This window comes from Sebastes fasciatus, chromosome 8, assembly GCF_043250625.1.
Source record: "Sebastes fasciatus isolate fSebFas1 chromosome 8, fSebFas1.pri, whole genome shotgun sequence".
Lineage (NCBI taxonomy): Eukaryota > Metazoa > Chordata > Actinopteri > Perciformes > Sebastidae > Sebastes > Sebastes fasciatus.
Window position 1 is genome coordinate 28,965,705 of NC_133802.1, and position 27,942 is coordinate 28,993,646.

Here is a 27,942-nt window from a genome sequence, read left to right on the forward strand (position 1 = left end):
GGTGCGACAGAAAATGTTTAAGTAACAAAAGCTAAAAGTATAAAAAAAAACTCGCTCTTGTCTCATCGTGATAATCATCATCCTTTTATTCATATCAAAAGATTGAAAGTACAATAAAATATTTTCATCTGATATTTGACAGGAAGACCAAAGAAAGAAATCAGCCCAAACTTCCCTCCTGCTCGACCCAGGAATGATAATAATTATAATATTAATAAATTTCTTACAATACAAAAATACTGTACACAGAGCCAGTTTAAAAATCAGTAAGAGCTCACTCTGACCACAAAGAGAAAACTTTGCCAGCGTCCGTCATTCTGTCAAATAATTTCACGCCAGAATACAAATTTTCACCTATAAATATGAAAAATAAGCATCTCAATGTCCTGCACCAGTCGAGCAATTCAAATAATCAACAAAAAAAACAACCTGCAGTCATGTGACAGCTGAAATTATTCCATTTTAAAAAAAAATAAATAGCAGAAGAAAACAACCGAAATATACAAAGAAAGATTAATTTCTCATCCCTGGCAGCTTTGTTCAATATTAAATTATCTGTTTCTCTGCTATAAACACATTCCTCTGATTACCCATAATCCCCTTCACACTGCTCCTTAGGCCACTTTAATGAGTTTCTACTGAATTCTGTCGAGTACAAAAAAAAACATCAACAATGTATGTGCTTTCATTTAAAAACATGAAAATGTTAACTATTTAATGTAATTTATTGGAATATTTAATAGCTTTTACTTAAAATTAGGTGTGAATGTTTCAAAAGCTGGATTTTAAATTAATTGCAGAACCAAAGTGTTTTCTAATTTATAGATCATTAACTGTATTCCTTTTAGTTTTTAATATTAAATGAATTCTCATCCAATATGGAACCTGGTGTGAAACCTGAATAAGAAACTTTTGCTGTGTTTTATTATAATCAATTTTATAAAGTATCAATTAAAAATGAACATTTTCTTATTTACATCTTTTAGATTACATTTAAATGATGCATTATAAACTCATTTGTTATTGTCTTTAAATGATGAATGAATAATTTAATTTTAAAAACAAGACGTAATCAGTGTGCCACCTACAAAATAAATTAATTTTTAAGCAGCAAATATGTATTAACAAGAGATGTCTTTAAATTAATCACAAAGTACAAACTGTAAATATCAGAGCAAATAAACTGAGATGGAAGATAAGAAACATTTAAAAACCTTTTCACAATTCATTTATTGTGATTCCATTTTAAAATCTAATTATTAATTCATCATTTAAAGAAAGAATGAGGACAAAAAGTTATCAATTGGAAAGTTGTACGATCTTTATGTATGTCTTTACTTTGTATTTTGTAATGCATCATTTTTAATGAATTATTGATTATAATTAAACACAGTAAAAGTCTGTACTTATTTTGCTGGCACGCTCCAGGCTTTATAATGAAACCCCTCCTGAGTTGTGATCACCAGTAAAGAGCAGATTGATGGTTTCCTCCCTGCAGACGTCGGTCCAAACTTCTATATTCAAACTCCAGTTTAGGCTCAAATTAAAACTGAGCTCCAGATCACCTTCAGCCCCGGTGCATCAAACTACCTGAGTGTCAAGTGTCCGTGTTATCTACCAAGCAGAGAAAACTAATATTTGAGGAGATTTGAGATTCAGCCTGCAGTAACTCGGTGGGAAAAGAAGTAATCAGAGAAAGTTCAAGTGTTGTTGGAAAATAAGAAGAAAAAAAACTAAATTACACAAAAAGAGGCCCGTTGTTCTGAAGAAGCAAAAACAAATTACTGTAAAGTAGATTTAAACTAAATTCCGAGGGGTTCGATTAGTCTGTTTCCATGGTGACGTAGGAGGCGGCGGCGGCTGCTGCGCCCAGCTCTGCGTCGTCATCCTTGCAGGAAGTGATGTCGTTGGCGGGCTGGGTGGACGATGACGCGGCGGGGCTGGTGTTGGGGGCGGGCAGAGTGGGTTTTCTGATCTTGTCTCGTCGATGGTAGAACAAGACGTAGGCAGCGTTGGTCTGCACGACAGAAAAGACAACGGATTATTTTCAGGTTGGAGTTTATTATTATCTTAAAGGGACAGTTCGGGTTTTTCTCAGTGTGGTTGTATGAAGTTCTTCTCCATAGTAGTCAGTGTGTAACCTACAGTAGATGGTATTTAATCATTTAATTAAACCACACTCCTATCAGCGCGGGAGCAAAGTAATGTACTGCTGTGGACGGGGGCAGCAGTAAAACGCTTTTTAAACACCTAAAATAATCAATATCAGTTTAAGTGTACACTATATTTAGAATATATTCACCTCTTTACCTCGCCGTCAGACAGCCCTTTCTGACGGGGAACTGAAGCTGTTTTCTATGCTCTCCTCAAAGCCACCAGACTCCATTGACAAAAACAGTAATTTTACCTCGTAGAACACAGGAGTCGCTAATTTTAAGCTGCCGCGTTCGGTTAGTTTGTTTGTGTCATTGTGTGACTTTGGTGTTATTAAAGGGTTAGTTGGGATTCACCAAAGTCACACAATAACACAAACAATCTAACCGAACGCGGCAGCTTAAAATTAGCGACTCCTGTGTTCTACGAGGTAAAATTACTGTTTTTGTCAAAGGAGTCTGGTGACTTTGAAGAGAGCGATATAATGCCTTCAGTTCAATTCTAAATATAGTACACACTTAAACTGAATTTTCTAGGTGTCTAAAATGCATTTTGCTGCTGCCCCCGCCCACAGCAGTACATTACTTTGCTCCCGTGCTGGTACTCCTGTCTGTGTCTCTAAACTGGGGGCATGCACCATGCGTCAGCGTCATACTAACCACGATCTGGTCCTCTCTGGCGTAGGTCACCTTGCTGTCGTCAAAGTAATACCACTGACCGTTGTCCTTGTTCCGCGCATAGCTGGTGTCTGGAGAAACACACACAGTAAAACATGACGAATGAAGCCTTGAACATCACCTCTTTGAGTCAGCATTATCTCAGCTAACTAAAAGGGACCTACAATGCCCGTCTCTGAGTCCTCCGTAGTGATTGGACACAGAGATGAGGTCATAACGGCTCGGAGGCTCCCCATTGGACAGACTTTTCCTCAGGAGGCAGCCGGAGAAGTCCAGGTCTCTGCAATAACAAGACACACAAATGTAAGTTGAAAGTTTCTGAAAGCTCCGAGTTCACGAGTTGTGACGTGTTTGTTGACGTGAGAAATGGCGGAGGCCTTGGATGTTAATTTTTCGGTGCATAATAAGTAAATATTGTAATTTTAGTCGTATATTGTAATCCTTTGTAATTTTATAATATGTCTTAGGAAAATGTTGATACTCCCAACAGCCTCGTCTTCTTCCTCTGTCATTATGTTACCCACTTGCTAGCTTGCTAAATTGTTAGCCTCTGTGGCTTCTAGATGCCGACAGTAACGTTAATATTGCCGTTGCTTAGCAGCGGCATTCTTCACGACTTAACCACATCGTGTACACGACTTCCCATGTTGTAAACACGAGCTCACGAGTTTCATTTGAAGGCGCTGTGTGTGTGACTGAGTGTGTGTTTGTGTGTACCTGAGGGGGAAGTCCACGATGCTGTCCAGTTTCTCTCTGGTGAACTTGGTGTAGGAGAACCTCTTGAGGTGGATGATGAGAACCTCCGGCAGAGACCAGAGGTCCAGCTTCTTAGTGGCCAGCTGGTGCTTCTTACACACAGGACAGTACCTGAAAACACACACCATCATCGTACACCTTTCTCAACTCTTCATCACCTGAGGCCTGTACTACCAAGCAGGATTTGGGGTTAGCGAGGTAACTTCAGGGTTTACAGTCCTACGACGGTAGTTCACTTCTTACCGAGGTAGCTGAACACCTAACCTGCTGACTAATCAGAGCTTGGTGCGCGGATCTTAAGATAATATGAAACAAATACGAAGAAGTTAAAATCATGAGCGCAGAAATGCAGCTGGCAAAAGATCGTCGACTGTGTGAATGCATACATTAATAGGTTTATAATATCACTGCCCTGTCTAGAGCACTATAGACTATAGACTATAATTACATGTGTGAATTCCATTGAATTAATGTGCTGCGTTGGTGTATTCTTCTAGTGTGTATTACAATATTTTAGCCTTCTTCTTTCAGCTGCAACGACGGTGTGAAACTTAGGAATTGCGTTACTTTGCTACCGGCACTTATATGTTAGCTATGCTGTGGTGATTATAAGATATGAAAGTAAGCCTGCTTACCGCTTTGAATTATGTTCTCATATTTATTTTGTATTTGCTTCCGAGTCTGTTTCACACTGCCGGGGTCGGGGTCACTCCCAGAATGCATTGCACAGCTGTTTACATAAACAATGAATGGGAAGCGTGGAAAGGACGGACCCTGTGGACATGTAGCATTACCGAGTTGATAACCACCGTCGTAGGGCCGCTTAGCGTGATCACGGTCATTAGGGTTAGTTAGGCCAGATAATGAGAAGTTACCCTGGGTATGTTGAACTCGCTTCGTAGTACAGGCCTCAGGAAGGTGTGTGTGTGTGTGTGTGTGTGTGTGTGTGTGTGGTGTGTGTGTGGTGTGTGTGGTGTGTGTCGGTGTGTGTTACCATGGGTTCTCCTCCTCCAGTGTTTCCACAGTGGTGAACAGCTCGATGCACTCCTGCAGCTGAACCGTCGTCTGCTGCTGAGGAACCTCCATGCTGGCATGTTTTACATACTTCTACACAGGAAGAGAAACAAGACGGCAAAGAAAGATGAGGAAGATGTCATCCTACATTTTATCTCCCTACTGAACAGGTCAGACAGAATTTTAATCATTTATCAGACCAAACAGCTGCTGCTGAGTCTCCAACATAACTTCTGTACAGCTTTCAATCATTTTGTCATTTTGTTTTCAGATTAATGATGTGTTCACACCCAACCTGTACTAAGACTTTTTTCGTGACTTTTTTCGACACGCTACACTGACTAACACTTTCTTATGAACTTTTACGACATGCTATACCAAGGATTTTTTACGACTTGCATCACCATAGTATACTATGATTTTTTGCAACTTTGTTTTAACTTTTTTCGACATGCTGTACTTTCACTTTTTTACGACTTTTTTTTACATGCTATACTACACTATATTACTGTTTTCGACATACTAACTATGACTTTGTTTTCGACGTAATTTTCATAAAAAAAGTCATAGTATGTCGAAAAAAGTAATATAGTGTGTCAAAGTGAAATGAAATGTTTCGACATGCTTTTTTTTCATGAAATTTTTTAGATACTATACCATGACCTTTTTCTTGAAATGTTTCGACATGAAATTTCTTCGAGATACTATATTATTAAATTTTTCGACACGACTTTTTTTTCATGAAATGTTTCGACATACAATGACTTTTTTCATGAAATTTTTCGACATACAATATGATTTTTTTCATGACATTTTTTGAGATACTATGACTTTTTTATGAAATTTTTCGACATGACTTTTTTTTCCAAGACATTTTTCGAGATACTATATAACTTTTTTCATGAAATTTTTCGACATGACTTTTTTTCATGAAATTTTTCGAGATACTATATGACTTTTTTCATGAACTTTTTCGACATGACTTTTTTTTCGAGATACTATATGACTTTTTATGGAATTTTTCGACGACTTTTTTTACATGAAATTTTTCGAGATAATATGACTTTTTTCATGAAATTTTTCGACATGACTTTTTTTGCATGAAATTTTTCGAGATCTGACTTTTTTCATGAAATTTTTCGACATGACTTTTTTCATGAAATTTTTCGAGATACTATTATGAATTTTTTAATGAAATTTTTCGACATAACTTTTTTTTCATGAAATTTTTCGAGATACTATGACTTTCTTTATGAAATTTTCGACGACTTTTTTCATGAAAGTTTTCGACATACTATGACTTTTTTATGAAATTTTTCGACATGCTGTACTATGACTTTTTTAATGAAATTTTTCGACATGACTTTTTTCATGAAATGTTTCGACATGACTTTTTTTTCATGAAATTTTTCGAGATACTATATTATGACATTTTTCATGAAATTTTTCGACATGACTTTTTTTCATGAAATTTTTCGAGATACTATGACTTTTTTTCATGAAATGTTTCGAGATACTATATGACTTTTCATGAAATTTTTCGACATGAATTTTTTTATGAAATTTTTCGACATGACTTTTTTCCTGAAATTTTTCGAGATGCTATATGACTTTTTTTATGAAATTTGACGACTTTTTTCATGAAAGTTTTCGACATACTATATGACTTTTTTATGAAATTTTTCGACATGCTGTACTATGACTTTTTTTCATGACATTTTTCGAGATACTACAGACTTTCTTCATGAAATTTTTCTACATGACTTTTTCATGAAATTTTTCGAGATACTATACTATGACTTTTTTAATGAAATTTTTCGACATGACTTTTTTCATGAAATTTTTCGACATGATTTTTTTTTCATGACATTTTTCGAGATACTATATTATGACTTTTATGAAATTTTTCGACATGCTATACTATGACTTTTTTTCATGAAATGTTTCGAGATACTATGACTTTTTTCATGAAATTTTTCGAGATACTACATGACTTTTTTCATGAAATCTTTCGACATGACTTTTTTTTCATGACATTTTTTCGAGATACTATATTATGACATTTTTCATGAAATTTTTCGACATGACTTTTTTTTCAAGAAATTTTTCGAGATACTATGTCTTTTTTAATGAAATTTTTCGACATACAATATTATGACTTTTCATGAAATTTTTCGACATGACTTTTTCATGAAATTTTTCGACATGACTTTTTTTCATGAAATTTTTCGAGATACTATATTATGATTTTTTTTATGAAATTTTTCGAGATACTATATTATGACTTTTTTTCATGAAATGTTTCGAGATACTATATGACTTTTCATGAAATTTTTCGACATGAATTTTTTTATGAAATTTTTCGACATGACTTTTTTCATGAAATTTTTCGAGATACTATATGACTTTTTTTATGAAATTTTCGACGACTTTTTTCATGAAAGTTTTCGACATACTATATGACTTTTTTATGAAATTTTTCGACATGCTGTACTATGACTTTTTTTCATGAAATTTTTCGAGATACTACAGACTTTTTTCATGAAATTTTTCGACATGACTTTTTTTCATGAAATTTTTCGACATGACTTTTTTTGCATGAAATTTTTCGAGATCTGACTTTTTTCATGAAATTTTTCGACATGACTTTTTTTTCATGAAATTTTTCGAGATACTATGACTTTCTTTATGAAATTTTCGACGACTTTTCATGAGTTTTCGACATACGACTTTTTTATGAAATTTTTCGACATGCTGTACTATGACTTTTTTAATGAAATTTTTCGACATGACTTTTTTCATGAAATGTTTCGACATGACTTTTTTTTCATGAAATTTTTCGAGATACTATATTATGACATTTTTCATGAAATTTTTCGACATGACTTTTTTTCATGAAATTTTTCGAGATACTATGACTTTTTTTCATGAAATGTTTCGAGATACTATATGACTTTTCATGAAATTTTTCGACATGAATTTTTTTATGAAATTTTTCGACATGACTTTTTTCCTGAAATTTTTCGAGATGCTATATGACTTTTTTTATGAAATTTGACGACTTTTTTCATGAAAGTTTTCGACATACTATATGACTTTTTTATGAAATTTTTCGACATGCTGTACTATGACTTTTTTTCATGACATTTTTCGAGATACTACAGACTTTCTTCATGAAATTTTTCTACATGACTTTTTCATGAAATTTTTCGAGATACTATACTATGACTTTTTTAATGAAATTTTTCGACATGACTTTTTTCATGAAATTTTTCGACATGATTTTTTTTTCATGACATTTTTCGAGATACTATATTATGACTTTTATGAAATTTTTCGACATGCTATACTATGACTTTTTTTCATGAAATGTTTCGAGATACTATGACTTTTTTCATGAAATTTTTCGAGATACTACATGACTTTTTTCATGAAATCTTTCGACATGACTTTTTTTTCATGACATTTTTTCGAGATACTATATTATGACATTTTTCATGAAATTTTTCGACATGACTTTTTTTTCAAGAAATTTTTCGAGATACTATGTCTTTTTTAATGAAATTTTTCGACATACAATATTATGACTTTTCATGAAATTTTTCGACATGACTTTTTCATGAAATTTTTCGACATGACTTTTTTTCATGAAATTTTTCGAGATACTATATTATGATTTTTTTTATGAAATTTTTCGAGATACTATATTATGACTTTTTTTCATGAAATGTTTCGAGATACTATATGACTTTTCATGAAATTTTTCGACATGAATTTTTTTATGAAATTTTTCGACATGACTTTTTTCATGAAATTTTTCGAGATACTATATGACTTTTTTTATGAAATTTTCGACGACTTTTTTCATGAAAGTTTTCGACATACTATATGACTTTTTTATGAAATTTTTCGACATGCTGTACTATGACTTTTTTTCATGAAATTTTTCGAGATACTACAGACTTTTTTCATGAAATTTTTCGACATGACTTTTTTTCATGAAATTTTTCGACATGACTTTTTTTGCATGAAATTTTTCGAGATCTGACTTTTTTCATGAAATTTTTCGACATGACTTTTTTTTCATGAAATTTTTCGAGATACTATTATGAATTTTTTAATGAAATTTTTCGACATGACTTTTTTTTCATGAAATTTTTCGAGATACTATTATGAATTTTTTAATGAAATTTTTCGACATGACTTTTTTTTCATGAAATTTTTCGAGATACTATGACTTTCTTTATGAAATTTTCGACGACTTTTCATGAAAGTTTTCGACATACGACTTTTTTATGAAATTTTTCGACATGCTGTACTATGACTTTTTTAATGAAATTTTTCGACATGACTTTTTTCATGAAATGTTTCGACATGACTTTTTTTTCATGAAATTTTTCGAGATACTATATTATGACATTTTTCATGAAATTTTTCGACATGACTTTTTTTCATGAAATTTTTCGAGATGCTATATGACTTTTTATGAAATTTTACGACTTTTTTCATGAAAGTTTTCGACATACTATATGACTTTTTTATGAAATTTTTCGACATGCTGTACTATGACTTTTTTTCATGACATTTTTCGAGATACTACAGACTTTTTTCATGAAATTTTTCTACATGACTTTTTCATGAAATTTTTCGAGATACTATACTATGACTTTTTTAATGAAATTTTTCGACATGACTTTTTTCATGAAATTTTTCGACATGATTTTTTTTTCATGACATTTTTCGAGATACTATATTATGACTTTTATGAAATTTTTCGACATGCTATACTATGACTTTTTTTCATGAAATGTTTCGAGATACTATGACTTTTTTCATGAAATTTTTCGAGATACTACATGACTTTTTTCATGAAATCTTTCGACATGACTTTTTTTTCATGAAATTTTTTCGAGATACTATATTATGACATTTTTCCTGAAATTTTTCGACATGACTTTTTTTTCAAGAAATTTTTCGAGATACTATGTCTTTTTTAATGAAATTTTTCGACATACAATATTATGACTTTTCATGAAATTTTTCGACATGACTTTTTCATGAAATTTTTCGACATGACTTTTTTTCATGAAATTTTTCGAGATACTATATTATGATTTTTTTTATGAAATTTTTCGAGATACTATATTATGACTTTTTTTCATGAAATGTTTCGAGATACTATATGACTTTTCATGAAATTTTTCGACATGAATTTTTTTATGAAATTTTTCGACATGACTTTTTTCATGAAATTTTTCGAGATACTATATGACTTTTTATGAAATTTTCGACGACTTTTTTCATGAAAGTTTTCGACATACTATATGACTTTTTTATGAAATTTTTCGACATGCTGTACTATGACTTTTTTTCATGAAATTTTTCGAGATACTACAGACTTTTTTCATGAAATTTTTCGACATGACTTTTTTTCATGAAATTTTTCGACATGACTTTTTTTGCATGAAATTTTTCGAGATCTGACTTTTTTCATGAAATTTTTCGACATGACTTTTTTTTCATGAAATTTTTCGAGATACTATGACTTTCTTTATGAAATTTTCGACGACTTTTCATGAAAGTTTTCGACATACGACTTTTTTATGAAATTTTTCGACATGCTGTACTATGACTTTTTTAATGAAATTTTTCGACATGACTTTTTTCATGAAATGTTTCGACATGACTTTTTTTTCATGAAATTTTTCGAGATACTATATTATGACATTTTTCATGAAATTTTTCGACATGACTTTTTTTCATGAAATTTTTCGAGATACTATGACTTTTTTTCATGAAATGTTTCGAGATACTATATGACTTTTCATGAAATTTTTCGACATGAATTTTTTTATGAAATTTTTCGACATGACTTTTTTCCTGAAATTTTTCGAGATGCTATATGACTTTTTTTATGAAATTTGACGACTTTTTTCATGAAAGTTTTCGACATACTATATGACTTTTTTATGAAATTTTTCGACATGACTTTTTCATGAAATTTTTCGAGATACTATACTATGACTTTTTTAATGAAATTTTTCGACATGACTTTTTTCATGAAATTTTTCGAGATACTATATGACTTTTTTCATGAAATCTTTCGACATGACTTTTTTTTCATGAAATATTTTCGAGATACTATATTATGACATTTTTCATGAAATTTTTCGACATGACTTTTTTTTAATGAAATGTTTCGAGATACTATATGACTTTTTTCATGAAATTTTTCAACATGCTATACTATGACTTTTTTTTCATGAAATGTTTCGAGATACTATACTATGACTTTTTTCATGAAATTTTTCGACATGCTATCCTAAAAAGTCGTAAAAAAGTCATAGTATAGTATGCCAAAAAAAAGTCATAGTATGTCGAAAAATGTCATGAAAAAAAGTGGTAGTATAGCATGTCCAAAAATGTCATGAAAAAAATCACATTATAGTATGTCTAAAAAAGTCATCGTATAGCATGTTGAAAAAGGAAAAAAAAACAATAGTATATTATGTCGAAAAAAGTCGTAAAAAAGTCATAGTATAGTATGTCGAAAAAAGTCATAGTATAGTATGTCGGAAAGAGCCGTAAAAAAAAGGTCATACTATAGCATGACGAATGAAGTCGTAAAAAAGCCATTGCATAGTATGTGAAAAAAAAGGCATAAAAAAGTCATTGTATAGTATTTCGAAAAAATGTCATTGTATAATATGTCAAAAAGTCTTTGTAAAAACATGTCGTAAAAAAGTCGTAATAAAGAGGTCATAGTATAGCATGTCAAAAAGTAATTGCGTAGCATATTGAAAAAAGTCCCAGTATAGTATATCGAAAAAATTCATACAAAAAAGTCCTAGTATAGCATGTCAAAAACGTCATGAAAAAAGTCATAGCATAGTATTAATTTGAATAAACAAACATGTTCACACTGACCTCGGCTTCGTTTTCATTGTAGAATCTCTTCTTCATTTCAGGGTCCCAGTCAATAGCCACATAAGGCTGAGCTGAAGAGAGACAGCACTGTAATTAGTACATGTAAATCAGGGAAAACTAATATAAATCTGATTTCTATTTAATGCAAAACAGCAGAGAGTACGATACCGATGTAAAGTGACCTGCGGCAGACTTGTTTAACTGTACTAGCAGCTTCTTATCACTCCTTCTCGTAACATCTAGTTTTTCAGTTGTTTAAAACATAAAACATCGTCCTCTTATGGCAAATGATCCCAGAATGAGAATTTTACATGTTAATGCATCTCAGAAATGTTTTTAAAACAAGGAAAGTAAACTTCTAAATTAAAGTATAGAGATGTGTTTCTGTGAAGAAATTACATATTTTTCATATTAATCCACTTTTGAGTGTTTCTTGAGGAGAAATGCGTTCTGAGTTCGCAGCGTATTGTTTTGTTTGACATATACGGAACGGATATGACGTCACATTACTCAGTCTACAACAATAAAAGCGGTAACTTCCTTCTACCTCCACATAGACTCGAATGAAGCAAATATATTGATTTTGGCAGTAAAAACTGTATTTCAAAATCGTAAAAAAAAAAAAAACGTGATACATAGGTGAATTGATTTTTTTTTTTTTTTTAAAGAAGTGTATGATTCAACTTTTTCCCATGGTCTAGTGTTAAAAAAGTGAACAAAAGTCGCAATATCAAATCACAATACATATCGAATCGCCACCCAAGTATCATGATAGTATCGAATCAGGGGATAGGTGAATCGCCCAAGCCCTAATGCTTACACCCTTATATTCACCTCGAAGGTGAAACATTGCCATTATACTATACAGTATGTTTAATGCATCTTATGTTTCGGTCTTAGTGTGTTCAATGTTTCACTATTTCACTAGACTAATTTCCAAAGTTGAAAATTGAATAAATGGGAACAAGAGAGCATCATAAATTGTATTGCTGTCATAATTAATTTATCTGTTGAATAATTGAGGTTTGAACATCATGTGTGTGTTTTCAAGCTTACAGCTGAAGGAGACAGCGCTCCCTCCCTCTCCCATCCCTCTCTCAGTCGTCCCGTTGGAGTTGACCGCCTGGATGGTGAACAGACTCTTCCTCCTCTTGCGACACGCCTTCCTCTTAGCTGGCTGCTCATTGGCCGGCGGGCTCGGGGAACACGCCTCCTCCTGCTTGTCTTCTTCTTTTTCTTCTTCTGTGGTCTCACAGGGCGGCTGCTGCGGTTGCTCTGCTGGTGGTTCTGAGCTGGTGTCGGTGGTCCTGCTCGAGCCCTCGCAGGGATTAACATCATCGGCGTTGGCGGTGTTAGCGTCGGCGCTGCAGACGGGCTCAGTCTGGTTCTGGGGCCCGTTATTGGTCTCCGTGTCGCCGTCGTCCAATGACGGCTGTGTGTGGTTTATATCGCTGTGGGGCTCGGCGGTAGCGGTGTCGTCCGATTGGCTGCTTGCCGATGCATCGCCGCAGCAGAGTTCTGTCTGAGAGGGCCCGGCTTTCTCTACATCCTCCTGCTCCTCCTCTGAGGAAACAGCAAAGAACCAAATCAGAGTGAAGCTAAACTGCAGTTCAAACAGCTGAGAACACATGCAGCTCACAATAAACTGGCATGTCACCATGAGTTCAACACATTTTTATTATTGTAATCTTGTATTTTGTTATTTCTATTCTGTGTAAGTACATTGAGAGAGCTGCAAAGAGAGTCAAATTCCATGTATGTATATACTTGGCGAAATAAACCTGGTTCTGATTATTTTCACTGTCAATTAACTTCTGTTCTTACTACTACCGGGCACCCGATACTGTTCGGAGCTTTGTTCGCCGTTACCTCAGATTTTGGTAAGGGCTATATCAGGGATGTCCAAACTTTTTTCACTGAGGGCCACATACAGAAAAATATACGAAAGGCTGGGCCACTCACTAGAGGTGAGGTATATCGCCTCACCTCTAGGGTTTTAAAATTAACAAAATTAATCAAATGAGGTAAATTATGCTTGATATTTGAATATGCTTAAAGAAAAAAACATCCTACATCAGAACTTTCCATTAATGTGTTTTCATTTATTTTGTTACAAAAAGGGTTGGCAGCTCATTCTCAAAACAGCAGCCTGAGATTGCTTCTTAGTCAGGATGGTGATCCCCTTTCACAGCTCTGTATACAGGGAGACAATAAGGGGACAAGGGGATGGGTATATTAATAATAAGTTATTGGGGTTGTTAACAAATCAACTAACGTTTTTGATTAAATGTTATCAACTTTAATTGACTGAATTTATTAAGTAATTGGGCTTTTGAACACATGAATACTGTGTAATATATTTTAACTCACCTATAATGGGAACAGCGCTGCACTTAGTGGGAGCAGTGATGCTGCGCTTTGGACTGAAGGATGGCTGCCAGGTCGGGAGTAAGTTTGGTGGTTGAGATGCGGAGGACATCACAGAGATGGCTGTCGGTCATTTTGGTTCTCAGTCTGCTTTTGTTCAGAGTTAACAGAGAAAATGTTTGCTCATGTATGTTGAGCCGAACAGACTCATCATTCGTTTTGCGTGGCGTCGCATCAGAGGAAACTTGGCCTCTTCCAAGCTCCGGTAGAAGTCGGGTAGGGGGAGAAGCTGATGCTGATTCTTCAGAGAATCATCACACTGCATTTCGATGAGCTCTAATTGCAGACTCTCTTCGACTTCTTCTGCATCCATCAGGAAGGGAGTCGAGAACAGCTTGATTTCTTTCTCAATGGCAGGAAAATCTTGGAAGCGTTGACTGAATTCTGTCATGAGAGATGTGATGACAGACACATATTTCCCCTTTTTAGCAGAAAGGTTGACCTCTGGAAAAGCAACTTTGACTTCGGACAGCGTGGGGAAGTGCGCAACATTGAAGTTACGTAGCTGTGTCTCAAAGAGACGAAGCTTCACACAGAATGCTTTCATGTGTGCGGAAAGTTGTGGCACAAGCTGGTCTTTGCCTTGCAGGCTCTTGTTCAGTGTGTTGAGATGACCAGTAAGATCAACTAGAAATGCCAGGTCTGCCAACCATAGAGGGTCACTCAGTTCATGAAGAGGTCGGTCCTTCTCTTTCAAAAACTGATCAATTTCTGATCTCAGGGAATAAAACCGCTGCAGCACGGAGCCGCGACTGAGCCAGCGCACTTCAGAATGATAAAGTAGGTCCCCGTATTCAGCATCAACATCAGATAGGAAAGCTTGAAATTCCCTGTGATGGAGCCCTCGTGCTCGAATTATGTTGACAGTTTTCACAACTGTGTTCATCACATCGCCAAGCTGGACTGTCTTGGCACAGAGGGCTTCTTGGTGGATGATACAGTGCATTTTAACAGCCTCACCTCCACTCTCTCGCACCTCGGCGCACACCATAGAGGCCATTCCTTTGTGCTCGCCCGTCATAGCTGGAGCCCCATCGGTTGTAACTCCACACAGCTTGTCCCATTTAAGTCCCATCTTGTCAATTGCATCTGACACAGCTTCAAACATGTCCTTACCCGTTGTTGTGCCCTTGAGACCCTTGAGATCAAGCAGCTCCTCCGTAATGCAAAAGTTATCGTCAACTCCCCGCAAAACAATGAACAGCTGTGCGGTGTCTGTGGCATCTGTGCTCTCATCACATGCAATCGAGTAAAAATGAAAAGCACAAGCTTTATGTGACACTTGATGCTTTAAGTTAGCTGACAAGTCTTCGATTCGCCGCACAACTGTGTTTCTGGACGCGCTCACGCTGTTGAATTCATGCATCTTTTCCGGGCACATTATTCCTGCGACTTTAGTGAGGCACTGTTTTATGAAGTCCCCATCTGAGAAAGGTTTCCCGTGTCGCGCTATGAGTTGAGCTACTTCGTAGCTAGCTATTGTAGCATTTTCTTGTGTTTTGTTAGCACGGAAAAAATACTGTTGTTGAGCTAGCAGGCTAGCTGCCATTAGCTTTACTTTGTCTTCTCGCTCAACACCAGTGTAGGACGTGTAGGTCTGATGTTTGGTTTCGTAGTGTCTTCGTACATTATACTCTTTCGTCACTGCAACAGTTTCATTGCAAATCAAACAGACACACTTCCCCTTGACCTCTATGAAAAAATATTCATTTTCCCACCGTGTCTGAAATTTTCTGCACTCACTTGCTATCTTGCGTTTCTTTGGTTCTGCCATTTTTGGTCATCAGTGGCAAACCTTTTCTTTGATTAATTGTGTTTTGCAGGGAATCTGCCTTGTTGAAGGCAGTAGCTCCATCTAGTGGTGAAATTAAGAACTACAATACACTCAAGCGCAAGTTTTATGTGAATTTGCTGCAGGCCAATTAAAAATGGACCACGGGCCGCAGTTGGCCCGCGGGCCGTAGTTTGGACACCCCTGGGCTATATAAATAAACATTATTATTATTATTATTAATATCTAGCTTGTAGCTGCAGGAGGAGACAATACCGTCACTGATGCCGTTGGTCTGAGTCTTGTACAGCTCCTCTTCGTCTTTATCTTCTTCCTCCTCCTCTTCCTCCAATTCCTCAGAGGGATCGGGAGGTCGAACATAACGCCTGCGCACACACACACACAAACCTTAGTAATATATTTAGTTTATAGCAAAGTAGGGCTGTCAATCAATTAAAATATTTAATCGCGATTAATCACATGATTGTCCATAGTTAATCATGATTAATCGCACATTTTTTTATCTGTTCAAAATGTACCTTAAATTGAGATTTGTCAAGTATTTAATACTCTTATCAACATGGGAGTGGGCAAATGTATGTATATATTTATTATTGGAAATTAATTAACAACACAAAACAATGACAAATATTGTCCAGAAACCCTCACAGGTACTGCATTTAGCATAAAATAATATGCTCACATCATAACATGGCAAACTGCAGCCCAACAGGCAACAACAGCTGTCAGTGTGTCAGTGTGCTGACTTGACTATGACTTGCCCCAAACTGCATTTGATTATCATAAAGTGGGCATGTCTGTAAAGGGGAGACTCGTGGGTACCCAAAGAACCCATTTTCATTCACGTATCTTGAGGTCAGAGGTCAAGGGACCCCTTTGACAGTTTCTTCTCGCCAAAATTTAGCGTAATATTGGAGCGTTATTTAACCTCCGTCAAGACAAGCTGGTATGACATTGTTGGTATCAATGGATTCTTTAGGTTTTCTAGTTTCTACCTTTAAAACTGAGCCCCCATACAACCTAAAAATCGCAAGTTGCACTAATGCGTTAAAGAAATTAGTGGCGTTAAAACAAATTTGCGTTTATGAGTTATCACGTCAACTTTGACAACCCTAATTTAGATTTTAGAAAACTATAAAAAGCTTTAATAAAAAAATAACTTGTTAATATGACTTGTTAAACCATGACCTACTATGCTATAATGTGAGATATACATGACATACTATATTCTGTCATGCTATACAATGATATGTGTGTGTGTGTGTGTGTCTCGCTCACGCTAGCCTCTGCAGGAACAGGTTGTAGAGCGCCTCCCGGCTGCAGTTGTCGCGCGGCACGCTGAGCAGCAGCGGGTGTCCGAACAGCGACGTGCCGTACGAGCTGCTGCCCGAGCCGTAGTCTTTGTAGTGAGAGCGCTCCCTCAGGTAGAGAGCCAGCAGCACTTGCTCCTCCTGCTGCTCCTCGTCCAGCACACTCAGCTCGTACCTGGACACAGGAGCAAGTTAAACAGCAGTGAACATTCAACCCCAAAACAGTTTGCTGTTTGTTATGGGATAGACTCAACTAAACTTGGCAGGATTTTGTCCTCATCATGCAGCTCGAACACTAAACAGTTAAAAAATGTTCTTACACAAAGATGTCGTCTCGGTCCAGTATGCAGCTCAGAGATTCATCAGCGTTGTAGATCTTATAGAAACGGTGGTTGAACACATCAGCTACCACCATCTGAAACACACAGACGGTTAAGAGATGTGGAGAAAAAAGGTTACACAAAAAATAACTTTGAACATCTGTGTGTGACAATGAGGTTACACATACACTACTGTCAGGAGAGAGTGACCGTTTCATAAAAATTAACCTTTTTTAATCATATTTGCTCCATTTCTACCCACTGCAGCTTTAAGTATTTGGGACATCAGGTTACTGCATACCATTTAACTTTTTTTTATCAAATACATTTTTACATTTTAACATTTTTAATTATTACAAAAATAATTCAAAGTTTCATGTTCCGTCATCTAATATTCCATTACTTTTCCTGATGTTTTAGAGTTTTATCGTGGTATCGTTTCAGTATCGGTATCGAGATATTTAGGCAGGGTATCGTACTGAAGTCAGAATTTTAGTATCGTGACAACATTATTTTCTCATTTTCATCACAAAATCTGACTGACACATCACACACTGACCTGTGTGGGAGGTACGCTGGTCATCTCGGACAGAGCAGAGCAGAGGTCAGACACTTTTCCTGCTTTAGGAACCACAACACGATGCTGCAGACACAAAAACACACACAAGAAAACATTTCATATTGTATTTACATCGCTGCACTCAAGTTTTCCTGACACTTTACCATCATGTTGGAAGTATTTAAGTAGGGGAACATACAGTTAAAGCTTAAAACAATCACACTAATCAAACAGTAAAATATTAACAGTTACCTGTGCAGGTTTGGCGTAGGGGTCCAGAGAGACAAAGAAGACCTCCATGACGCGCTCCTTGCTGACAGGAAGTGGGACGCTCAGGTAGCAGAAGGGGTCGAAGGTCACAGAGACCTTGTGGCACTCCGGACAGACGAGCGTGGACTTGAAGAGGCCGTGAAACGTGTCAACGATCACCGAGTCGTTCCGCCGGCGGTGGTTACGCCACGCCTCCTCGGCCACTTCCTGTGGGACAGGAAGAGGAAATGTGAGCTATGAGAAGAGCATTATTTGTTTGGAGCCATACAGCCGCTTAGAAACAAATTACTTTTAATACTAAATCCATAAACTGGAAGCCAGGTTGTTTCTGAGGTGTGATCGGAGCAGCTCACCTGGTCTGGTCGTCCTTCGGCGTCCCGTAGTTCGATGTACTCCTTGTTTTTGACTCTGTTCAGGTCTTCGTGCAGTCCGTCCAGCAGGAACGACAGCAGCTCCTGACTGTCGTGTTGCTGGTAACCCAGAAACTGAGACGCAAAGTGACCCACCTTCGTCTGCACAAACACAGATATTAGGACACGCGTTAAAACACAGGACAGGTAATGCATCACATGTTTGTTGGTCTCAGTTATCCTCAGTTGTATAGTGACTGAGATTGAAGCTTTGGTCATTAATAATGGACTGCAGGAACATTTATTTTAATAGAATTTTGCTACATTTAATGACATATTTATTTATTGAGTCATTTATTTATTCATCTATTTTTTATTTTGGTGGGTTCCGTACTCCATAATCCGGTGCTTGTTGCGCTGTAGAATCACAGCAGTAGTGTTTAAAGTAGTAGTAGTAGTAGTAGTAGTAGTAGTAGTAGTAGTAGTAGTGTATCTCCTCTGTAAGTCTCTGTGGTTTGGAGTTTAGTTTCACTCCTCTGTTCCTGTTCAGAGTTTCATCTGACAGACAGAAGAACAGCTCAGAGATCAACTGTCTCTCTTCTGTAAATGCATCAAACACAATAATAACTTACAGCAGAGTTTTCTAGTGTTTTCTTTGTGTTGGCAAGATGACAGAGGCCTAGAAAATACGCTACACTTCAAAACAATATTTGTTTCTTTTTTGATGAAGTTGATCCACCTGTGTCTAATCAGTAACTCATGAGTTTAACATGATGTTGTTACCTTGAAGACGCGCGGCACCACAGAGTAATGCCTCCCAGACCACATCTGTTTGATGACGTCAGCGTAGGCCTCGGCGATCTCGCCCTTCATGCCAAGCGGGTTGGTGAAGTTGAGCTCCTCCAGGTAGGAGCTCTGCAGGAAGTACTCCGTCAGAGGAGGAGTGTTACTCAGACACTGCAGAAGGAGACGGGAGGAGTTAGGATGAACAAAAGGAGACCAAGTAGAGTTTAAAACTGAAGCACAGTGGACCTCACACCTGACAAAACACTTCTCTACCGGATTAATTAGATTATAAATAAATATTAATAAGTTGCAAAGGAAAATGAAGGAGCTCGGCTGCTCTGAGCCTCAGTCTGCTCATGTTTCAGTCTGTGTAAATCTGAGGAGGAACACTGACACCAACCAGGTGTTAATTATGCACAACGCATGTTTCATGAAGCCTTGTAACCCCTGAAGTCTGTTAAAATCCCATCAGTGAACTTCAAAGATGCACGGGTCGGCTTTGGGTGGTTCAGTAACACATATTTTTACATCTCTCAGCTACAGCTCTCATAACGGACCGGTGGGTGCAACTGAATTGTGCATCATTAATGAGCGCCGTCAGGAGGACACGAACAAACTGCAAAGCTGCATTCTTAATCATTCAAACTGTGTTTTTCATCAGATAATGATATCATTTTATGAAAAATAATTTTGACTAAAATGACAGAAATGTTGAATATAATCTGGTGACTAAGATTAAATAAAAATAAAAAATAGCTGACAAAATTAAGAGAAAACATTTTGACTAAAATCGATTGACTTTTCGGTGACTAAAACTGGACGTGCGTGCGTGTGTGTGTGTGTGTGTCAGACCTGCAGAGCAGAGTTCATGAAGCAGGTGTTGCCCAGGTTGGTGAGGCCGCAGACTCCCGGCTGTCCTCGGTACGAGTCCTGCTCCTCCACAGAGTTCCTCCTGAACAACCAACAACAGGCGTCATCAGCAGATCATACTCAATGTGACAGATATCAGGACAGTTCAGCTTTACAGATGGAAACAGGAGGAGGAAGACGAGGCAGGGAAACAGCGTTGTAGTGAGAAAAATCATATTGTTGTTTGTGACGAAGTCCAACTTAAGTTTTTTTTACTTGTTTATGAAGCTTTAAATTACCTAGTAATCCAGTAGTAAATTAATCAATCATATTGACTCAAATTAAGCAAATAAATAGATTTTGCCATTAAAAAAATCTATTTCAAAATCGTAAAAGAAAAAAAACAATCGTGATACATAGGTGAATCTATTTTTTTTCCCACCCGAAGTAAGGATTATGCTTAATCAGTGTTACGATTATGAGGGGGTGCTTGGAAAATTTTCTCTCCTGCAAGTTGTCCGTGGCCCCAAAACGTTTAAGAACCTCTGATTTAGCTTCCCCTCATTGATATAAATGGGGTGGAGCGACATTATAAAGTGCTCTCTGGTTGACAATCCATGTACCAGAGACATGTTTGACCTTTCTGCAGCATACACACCGCTTCTGAGACAGGTATATAAGAGTTGGATGAGATCATCTCATGAGGGCAGGACTCTACTTCTTCAAACAGAATCGATCAAATCAAACGGAGGGGTAGAATGACTACATGAAAACGAGAGCGAGCAGAGAACAGAAAGAAAAAACAATAAAACCAGGAGAGAGAGAGAGAGAGCGAGAGAGCGAGAGAGAGAGAGAGAGAGAGAGAGAGAGAGAGAGAGAGAGAGAGAGAGAGAGGGAGAGAGAGAGAGAGAGAGAGAAAGAGAGATTTTCAGAGAAGACAAAACTGAAAGTGAAATGAAGACAAAGACGGACAATTCCCCAGACAGGAAGAAAGGAGAGGAGGGACAAACAGAAGGAAGTGACGAAGGAGAAGAAGCATTAAAGACCAATGAGAGAGAAACAGATAGTGTTCTTACATGATCTGAGGTCTGGAGCTCGGCCAGGTGCCGTCGGCATTTCTCGTCTCCATAATCACCGTCTGACACACACACACATACAAACACGCACACACAGGCATGTTCCAGCTTATCTCTGAGTTATGTTTTAAAGGAGACTTGGTGCTATGAGGAAGTCAGTGGTTGTAAAGAGATGACGTCATGTGGAAACAATCTACCCGACTCTCACTTTGAGAACGTTATTGAATGAATCTGCAGATCCAGTGATCATCAGTATATTATATTATATTATATTATATTGTATTATATTATATTATATTAGTGATGTCAAACAGAGAGTGTGTACTCACCATCCCAGAGCTCAAACAGGCGTCCAACACGCTCACGTGGACGTTCCTGAGACGCTCGCAGCTGCTGTCCGAACTCTTCATCCAGAGACGACACTCTGAGCCCGGAGGCACCGAGAAGGCCTCACACATCACCCTCTGGATCGAGTCTATACACACACACGCACACACACACAACAATGTTTAAATGAGATTCAAGTCCTTGGAGAAAGTGAAAAATTTAACATGTGAGGGTGCAGGTCGTATACTCGCAGACCCTCCACCGTTTTCTACTTTCTCGTCTCGCTGTGGTTTGTTTTGGTTGAAGGTTATGGAACGGATATGACGTCACGTTACTCAGAATACAACAATAAAAGCGGTAACTTCCTTCTACCTCCACATAGACTCAAATGAAGCAAATATATTGATTATAGCATTAAAAAATCTATTTCAAAATCGTAAAAAAAAAGAAGAAAAATTGCGATACATATGTGTATATATTTCCCACCCCTAATATTTTGCATGAAGAATTACTTTAATGATTAATCGATTAGTTGACTAATCGTTGCCGCTGATTGGGATGAACTGAACAGTAAGTCTCACCACATTTATCTGTCAGAGAGTGACTGACAACAGATGTACACACACAGATCAACTCACGTATGCTGTCGGCGCGACTGAACTGTGCGGTGATGACGTTCTCCATGTTGCTATGGAGACAGAGGAAGATCTCAACGGGGTAAACCTCCACCTTCAGCGTGCTGGGCAGGTCCACCACCTGACACACACACGGACACACACACACACACACACAGTTAAACTGTAGTCCAGGATCACCAGAAATCCCCCACTAAACAACGACACCAGGATCTGATTGGCTGGCATGTCGGGCGTGCGTCTGGCGATGTTACCTTGCGTTCTAGCGGCGGCTGCCCGTCAACCATGCCATACCAGACCAGCAGCTTGTGCCAGGCCTCAGCCGGCACCAACATAAAGTCCTCGTTCTCCACCAGGCGCTCCTTCAGGTGGTACGAGTCTAGATCTGAAAACAGGAGACACTTCACTGATTACTGATGTTGATAAAAGACGATGTCAACTTTGGTGCCAACTTTAAAATATGAGTTATAAATAAATATGAAAAAAGCATAAAAAATGACTAATCAACTGAAAGGGGGAAGCCCTAATAGTTTATTTATAACTTCCCAGGAAAGGGAAACAACTACTGGCATTTACCAGTAACTCCCTAAATATCAACAAATGACTAAAAATTATGCTTCTGTTATGACCGCTTTGAAAATGAAAAGGCAATGACAAGTCATCCAGGCATCAGAAAAAAACTTGCAGTTTTTGTGTCTGTAAGACGATTGGTAATTTTTTATGCTTTTTTCATGCTGAATGCTGAAACTTGTGAGCACATCTCAGGTAAAAACAAGATTTAAAGTGGTGCTTTTGTGTGATTCTTTGTGGAGAAACTCAGTTTCACAGAATCAACTAATCGATTAGTCGACAAAATCGTACGAGTTTTAGTCGACTAAGAATTTGTTTGGATGAGAACAGAAAAAGAAGAAGAAGAAATTAGTCTGTTTGAGCAGCAGGATATCAGGAAACAGAGGAGCGACTTGTAGTTTGTGGGAAAGAGTTGTGTTTTTCAGGTGATGACGTCATGAGGCTGAGCGAGGCATTCACTGACCCTCAAACAGTTCAGCGTTGTCAATCTGACCAGGAAAGGACGACGAGTTCTGGTCTCCCGTCTCTACAAACTCCTTCCATTGTTCATACCAGCGACGCTCCACCACGTACCTGCAACACACACACACACACACACACACACACATTATTAACACACTCATAACTGCCACTGCTTACTCTATGAGCTCTGCTTTTTTAATCCGTTCTCTCTTAATGGTATGATTCACAACAACTGGGTGACAGGTCAATTAATACAAAGATGAACACCAGAATTGAAGTATTGTTTTTTTTGTTTGTTTGCATCAGTAATGTCAGTAAACACAACAGGTATATTTCCATTTATGATCAGGTGAGAAAACCTTCTAGAAGTTCACTTTAAAATTAAATCTTCACATTTATTTTATGATTTCCACCCAGCTGGTTTTCCTATTGAAATTAAAATGTTACGATATTGTCAGCAGACACAGAAATTATTCATTATTATTATTACAAAATACAATAATGACATGTTAATAACATAAGACTAGATATTGTCTATGGTTTTGATTATATTACACAAACAAACTAACCGATAGATGCAGCGGTAAAATTACTGTTTTTGTGAATGGAGTCTGGTGGCATTGAAGAAAGAAAGCGTTATAATGACTTCAGTTCCCCATCAGAAAGAGCTGTCTGATGGCGAGGTAAAGCGGTGAAAATATTCTAAATATAGCGTACACTTAAACTGATATTGATTTTTTTTAGGTAGCTAAAATAAGTTTTTCGGCTGCTCTTGTTCACAGCCGCTTTACCTCGTCATCAGACAGCCCTTTCTGATGGGAACTGAAGCTGTTATACTGCTCTCTTCAAAGCCACCAGACTCCATTCACAAAAACAGTAATTTTACCTTGCTGAACACGGAAGTATACATACCACGCCACACCGAACTAACCCTTTCAGTTATTTCCCAACTTAGCACAGCTAAAGTTGACTCAGCTAGTGCTAACGTTCACATTACTCATAATCTTATTCCATTTGAAAAAAGAAAAACGGACAGTAACACAGATGGACCCTTCCTTTGAGCATATTTTGATGATTATCGGGATAATATCGTGAAGCACAGTTATTAGGGTCAGGATAAATGTGACATGAAATGCCAAGCTGCAGATTACTTTTCTAATGATCAACTAATCAATTAGTGGACAAATCATTTCAGCTCCATAAACATATCACACCATCATTTACACAATAACACAGTCCAAACATTTGACCACAACAAACACAACACCTCTACCTCTTCAGCGAGTCTCAACTGCTTTACGTAAGACACTCCACACATCAAGTGTTTTCATTTACATGAGTCCTGCTCTTCATCTTAGGTCACTTTAGTTTGAATTTAACATGAAAATGTCAGGCTTCTCTACAGGAAATGAACAACAAGAACACAAACTAATAAACAAAACTGCCACATTCACTCAGTTGGTCCAGTGATCAAATCTCAGGTGGTTTGGTTTTCAGTTTCATTTCATTTCACAGACACAGTTTCGCTTCACTTCACTGAGAGTCTGAGTAAATATGTCTTCACTTGGTCTCGATCCATTAAAGACCTCTTTCCTCTGTTCTGGGTCTCATTATTCTTTTATCACAGTTTGACAGATAACCACTTTGCTTCTAACCACGTTGTAAAAAATAAGAATAATAGCTTTTTGAGCATCTAACAATCCTTCCATCAGTCTACCCTGTCTGTGTCTGGTTTCCTGTAACTGCATGTCTATCTAAAATCAAAAACACCAAATCAAAAAAGAACAAACAAACAACACAGGCAGTAAAACCACATCTGGTCTAGGTATTTTATTATCACACTGTGCACCTGTAAAGTACAGCTGCAACAATTAATTGATTAGCTGTCAACTATAAAATTAATCGGCAACTATTTTGATGAACGATTAATCGGTTTGAGAAATATTTAAACAGAAAAAAATCTAAATTCTCTGATTGCAGCTTCTTAAAGGTGAATATTTTCTGGTTTCTTTCCTCCTCTAAGACAGTAGACTGAATATCTTTGAGACATTTGAGGACGTCGTCAACAGATTAATTGACAATGAAAATAATCATTAGTTGCAGCCCTCCTGTGAAGGGAATTTACTGACACGTTTAGGGTGTTGTGATTTAGAAAAGTGTTGAATAGAAAATAAAACCAAGTGAAGGCAAAACAAACTGCTCTTGGTACCAGCGGCAGTAGAAACCTGCCTAGTCATGGTGCTGCAGAATCTGGCTGATCATGTTTCCACTACACTTTTCTACCTGAAAGCATCCAGATGAAAACATGAGGGCTAGGACGATTCACCTATCTCCCGATTCGATACTATCATGGTACTTGGGTGCTGATTCAATATGTATTGGGATTTTTAAGTATTGCGATTCAATATTACAATTTATTGCGACTTTTTTAACACCAGTCCATGGGGAAAAGTTGAATCATACACTTCTAGGGACTTTTACTTTGGAAAATCTCTAAATTAATAAAGTAAGAATGTTTGATTTTTTTAGCATGTATGTAGTCAGAGATGTCCTGAAATCAAATATATCAGTCATTGTCAGGAATTAGTTTTTTTTTTTTTTTTCAGTAACCCAAAAATCTAAGAATTTGACCTAACAAATTAGTGGTATTTCTTTTTAATTCATAAGGGACATGTAATGTTTTATACTTCTGGTGAATATAATCCAATCAATCTTATTTCCTTTTTTGTATTTTGTATATACAGTTCCCTTTGTTCATTCAGCAGACTTCAAAAGTGGCAGATAAAAATGTCTGAGTGGCAGACAAAAATAATACTTGCCTGCCACAGTGGCAGGAAGTGAAGGAAGTTAATTTCAGACCCCGCCCCAACCCTTCAAAATCGTTAAAAAATAAATAAATCACGATACATAGGTGAATCGATTTTTTTCCCACCCCTAGAAAATACATACATCACTTCAGTCTGTCTTCAGTGGAAACACTGCTGGAGAAAAACAAATCAGAACCTGCTCATTCTTTTGGGATGTTGACGGGTTAGTCAAACTTTTCACCCCATAGTCAAACAACTTAATTTGTTTCGCCATTGTCTCTAAACAGATGCCTGTGCAACCAACACACATGCCGCTTTGTCTGATTTCAGTTCTGACAGCAATATTTAGATATCACTAATGCAACAAATATTAAAAATATATTTATTTAAGGGTGCAAGTTTTGCTGTTCCTACTTTTTATATGTTAAAAAGTTGTTGCCATCAGTCGCACCAAAGGCCAAGAATTGGTTGCCAATTTCTCAAAATGGTTGCCAATGGCAAACTGGCAACACTGATGCTTTATTATATTAGTGGTATTTTGAACCACCAACAAATACTCAGCCTCATCTTGTGTCTCTGATGTCATCATTGTTTTGATATTTGAGACTTCAAGTCAGTTTCTTTTTGTTTTTTTTACAAAAATGTAGAGTAACTAGATTTGTCATTTGCTGATTTATTTAAGTAAATAGAGTAACAAGACACAGTATTTAATGTATGTGCAAATGTCTTAAATACAAAGATAAGTAAACAGTTGTTACTGAATGTTTATGTAAAGCACTTTGAATTGCCCTGTTGCTGAAATGTGCTCTACAAATAAAGCAGCCTTGCCTTACGAGTTGTATTGTCTTAAATTGTGCAAAACAAATAAACAATAAACACTTTTACTTGTAGTAGAGTATTTTGACAGTATGGTATTCGTACTTTTACTGCAGTAAAGGATCTGAATCTTCCACCTCTGCCCAGATACTACTTTTTACATTCTCGTGTGCAATATTAATGTCCAACATGTGCAATATTACTTATTTTTCTGTTTGTTTGTTTCTGTATCTTACTTAATTGTTATTCTATTAGGCACTGGTGCTAGAAATAATACTTTTTTATTTTATACACTTGTATTTTATGCACTTGAACTTGTTGTAATGTTGTTGTATTTTTGAGCAATCTCTGGCACAATAATTTCTTATCTTATCTTAGTACTTTCACTGCAGTAAAGGATCTGAATCTTCCACCTGCTCTTCCATCAGATGTCAAACGTGAGAGGAGAAAATAAACTGGTTGGATGGAAAACAAAAGTGGAAGCTTACGAGTGGACCGTGAACGCCTCATCACAGCTGGTTGACAAGGCTAACATTAGCAACGTTAGCAGCGTCGGCTAACGGTCAGTTCAACGGCTGCCTGGTTAGCATGAGCTTACGGCGGCTAACACCCAACACCGAGTCAGTTAATGGTCCCAACAATCTCATACCAACCGACACCCAAACGGCTCGATTCGTGCCGTTGAACGCCCGTTAACAACCGTTAGGTAACGTTAACCGTGTGATGCTAACGGTTAGCCCTGTCACTGTGTGTGTGTGTGTGTGTGCGGGCGGACTCTCACCAACTGTCCCCAGCGCGGAGCTCACTATCCCGCAGCAGAGACTCGATTTCCCGCCGCTGGGTCTCCAGGCCCGGAGGCTCGGCGGCGGAGCAGCGGCGGCTGTTGGCCGTCATTGATGATGCTTTGATATCAATCACTCATAAATGTACTGGAGCTGTTGTAAATATGAAATAGGGGCCAGGAGACGGGAAGGCAGAAACCAACCGCCGCATTGATCAACCGATAAACGGGGAAGCTACACAGAGCTGTGTTTGCGGAAGTAGGAAGTGGTTCAGAC

The 27,942-nt window shown here is 37.1% G+C and overlaps 1 protein-coding gene across 1 annotated transcript; it reads right to left on the minus strand.

Annotated features, from left to right (window-relative positions):
• Positions 1 to 62: 62 nt before the first annotated feature.
• usp11 (ubiquitin specific peptidase 11) lies at positions 63 to 27,934 on the minus strand. Its single transcript, XM_074644812.1, has 21 exons — positions 27,666 to 27,934; positions 23,263 to 23,372; positions 22,484 to 22,614; positions 22,233 to 22,350; positions 21,597 to 21,742; positions 21,268 to 21,329; positions 20,195 to 20,294; positions 19,340 to 19,513; positions 18,560 to 18,718; positions 18,189 to 18,413; positions 17,937 to 18,020; positions 17,378 to 17,472; positions 17,026 to 17,232; positions 16,003 to 16,112; positions 12,585 to 13,091; positions 11,529 to 11,599; positions 4,582 to 4,694; positions 3,549 to 3,698; positions 2,996 to 3,111; positions 2,814 to 2,902; positions 63 to 2,017 (listed from the first exon to the last, which is right to left on the minus strand). Exons 1-21 carry the CDS (start codon positions 27,776 to 27,778, stop codon positions 1,823 to 1,825), a joined length of 3,075 nt encoding a protein of 1,024 aa, XP_074500913.1. The 5' UTR covers positions 27,779 to 27,934; the 3' UTR covers positions 63 to 1,822.
• Between the last annotated feature and the right edge of the window lie 8 nt (positions 27,935 to 27,942).

Coding starts and splice junctions, on each gene's coding strand:
- usp11 (XM_074644812.1), bottom strand. CDS start 27,778: ATGACGGCCAACAGCCGCCGCTGCTCCGCCGCCGAGCCTCCGGGCCTG. Junction 22,351..22,483: donor AGCCGCCGCTAGAACGCAAG/GTAACATCGCCA, acceptor TGTGTGTGTCAG/GTGGTGGACCTGCCCAGCAC. Junction 3,699..4,581: donor CTGGAGGAGGAGAACCCATG/GTAACACACACC, acceptor GTGTGTTTTCAG/GTACTGTCCTGTGTGTAAGA.